This window comes from Pinus tabuliformis, chromosome Q (assembly GCF_031772625.1).
Source record: "Pinus tabuliformis cultivar Carrire ecotype Pingquan chromosome Q, CPIR1, whole genome shotgun sequence".
Taxonomy (NCBI): Eukaryota; Viridiplantae; Streptophyta; class Pinopsida; order Pinales; family Pinaceae; genus Pinus; species Pinus tabuliformis.
The window spans coordinates 940,427,061-940,429,343 of record NC_142296.1 but is presented as its reverse complement, the minus strand read 5'-3'; the positions used below and the strand labels follow the sequence as shown (position 1 = coordinate 940,429,343).

At 35.3% G+C, this 2,283-nt stretch overlaps 1 protein-coding gene across 1 annotated transcript; it reads left to right on the top strand.

Moving 5' to 3' along the window:
• Nucleotides 1-571: 571 nt before the first annotated feature.
• On the top strand, nucleotides 572-1,579 carry LOC149222554 (uncharacterized). The gene has a single exon (XM_089387630.1). It carries the CDS (start codon nucleotides 572-574, stop codon nucleotides 1,577-1,579), a length of 1,008 nt encoding a protein of 335 aa, XP_089243756.1.
• The last annotated feature ends 704 nt before the right edge of the window (nucleotides 1,580-2,283 follow it).

The following is a 2,283-nucleotide window of genomic DNA, read 5'->3' as shown; positions in this document are numbered from 1 at the left end:
AGGCACCACTATGGTGATGAATCGTGATGAATACATAAACAAAATGAAAGACCACCTATATAACAATGGTAGCTATAAAAAAACTTGAAAAAAACCCATCTCAAAAATTACAAGGCTAGTCAAAAAAGCCATTAAAGAGACTAATCTGGATGAGAAACTGAAAAGGCGCCTTACCCCCGATAGTGAAATTACACCTTGTATTTATGGGGCCCCTAAAATTCATAAAACTGATGCCCCCCTCAAACCTATTGTCAATACTATTGGAGCACCCACATATGAACTAGCAAAGTATGTCGCCAACGCCCTAGCTCCTCTAGTTGGTAAAACCAACTCTTACATCAAAGACTCTAACCAGTATGTCAAGTTTATTAAACAAGCTAAGCTAGATCTTGGTGATAAAATTGTTAGTTTTGATGTGGTCCAACTCTTCACCAAGATTCCCCTAGATGAAGCAATCCAAGTAGTAAAAGAAGTGGCAGAACTCCAAACTGCGAAGCTAGCAGAAATATGTCTCTGTTCCACTTTCTTCACATTCCAAGGATAAATCTTTGAGCAAGCATTAGAAGTGGCTATGGGATCACCTCTTTCACCTATTGTAGCCAATCTCTTCATGGAAAAAATTGAAAAGAAATCTCTTGACACCTATCCTTTAAAACCTAAGTTTTGGATCAAGTTCGTGGACGACACTAGTGTTGATTGGCCTCATGGGGAGGAAGAACTTAAAAACTTTTTAAACCATCTCAATAGCATGTCTAATGACATTAAGTTTACAATGGAGGTTGAGGAGAATAATTGCATACCATTCCTTGACATCCTCCTCATTAGAAACAAGGATGGTTCCCTAGGACACAAAGTATTTAGAAAGAAGGCACATACTGATAATTACCTTCATGCTGATTCACACCACCACCTAGCTCAAAAAATGGGTGTTCTTCAAACCCTATTTACTAGAGCTTATAGAATATCAAACGAGACCCACACCGAAGAAGAGATTACTTACTTAAAGAAAGTATTTACCAGCTTAGGATACAATAATAAAAACATCATTAAAGCCATTCAGAAAGCCAGATCTGGAAGCAAGAAAGATAAATCTGAGAACCAACCATCTGCTAATGCTTACCTTCCATACATTCGTGGAGTCACTGACAAGCTAGCTAAAGTTCTCATGAGGAAAGATATCAAAACTTCATTCAAACCCTTGACGACTATTAAACAAAGAATGAAATCTGTCAAGGACAACCCAGAGCACCTCCAGCAGAAAGGTGTTTATATGATCAATTGCTCTTGTGGGGAACACTATATTGGGGAAACATGTAGGTCTGTCAAGATCAGGCTCAAAGAGCATGGTGCAGATATTCGTAATGAAAGAACTCATTCTTTAGCTTTAGCTGAGCATGCAGGCAAGACAAACCACCATATTTGCCTTGAAGACACAAAGGTCATTGCCATTGAAAAACATCATTTCAAGCATAAAGTACGGGAGGCACTTGAAATCATCAAGCACCTGCACAACCTCAATAGAGATGGAGGCTTGGAAGTTAGCAGAAATTGGATTTCCCTTCTCCCCCACATTGAATAAAATACTTACCCCTTCTCATCAACCTTACCATTCTTCATCATGCCCATCCTCTGCCCCTGCCCCTCACAATTACCTCCTATATCACATTCCCCCTCTCCTCTCATAAATTTCCCTATCAACCTCACATGACTTCCCTCCATATGAATTTAGCCCCCTTCTATACCCCTCCCTTCTTTGGACCCATCCTTGGTTTCCAACTCCACCCCTCTCATAACCCTAAAAATAATATTAAGCACTATTAAGAAATACCACTTATATAAGCTAATAACATGAACTAACATTAGATATAATTAAATTGCATATGTGAATATATTAACAATAATCTAATAACATAGGCTTAAATAAGACAGAAATCTAAGCATTAGTAAAATAACACATAAAACAGAAGAAAATATTATTTAACCAAAATAAAATAAAATTATAAAAGAATCAATAACTCATTACAATATTTTGAAAACATAAAGGTAACAATGAAATTAACAATAACATGAATTTTAATATCAAATATAATAAAAATCATATCGGAATATATATCACAATAATTAAAAGTCATAATTTCATAAATATTTAGCAAAATAGTATTAAGTTTCATAAGGAGGTTCAAAATAAATAATTTGTTTGCAAGAAATTATCAACATTATATTACTTAAATAATTCTATAATCTAGCAAGTAATAAATTAACTCCTATAAACATTAAAACAAA

Coding starts and splice junctions, on each gene's coding strand:
- LOC149222554 (XM_089387630.1), top strand. CDS start 572: ATGGGATCACCTCTTTCACCTATTGTAGCCAATCTCTTCATGGAAAAA.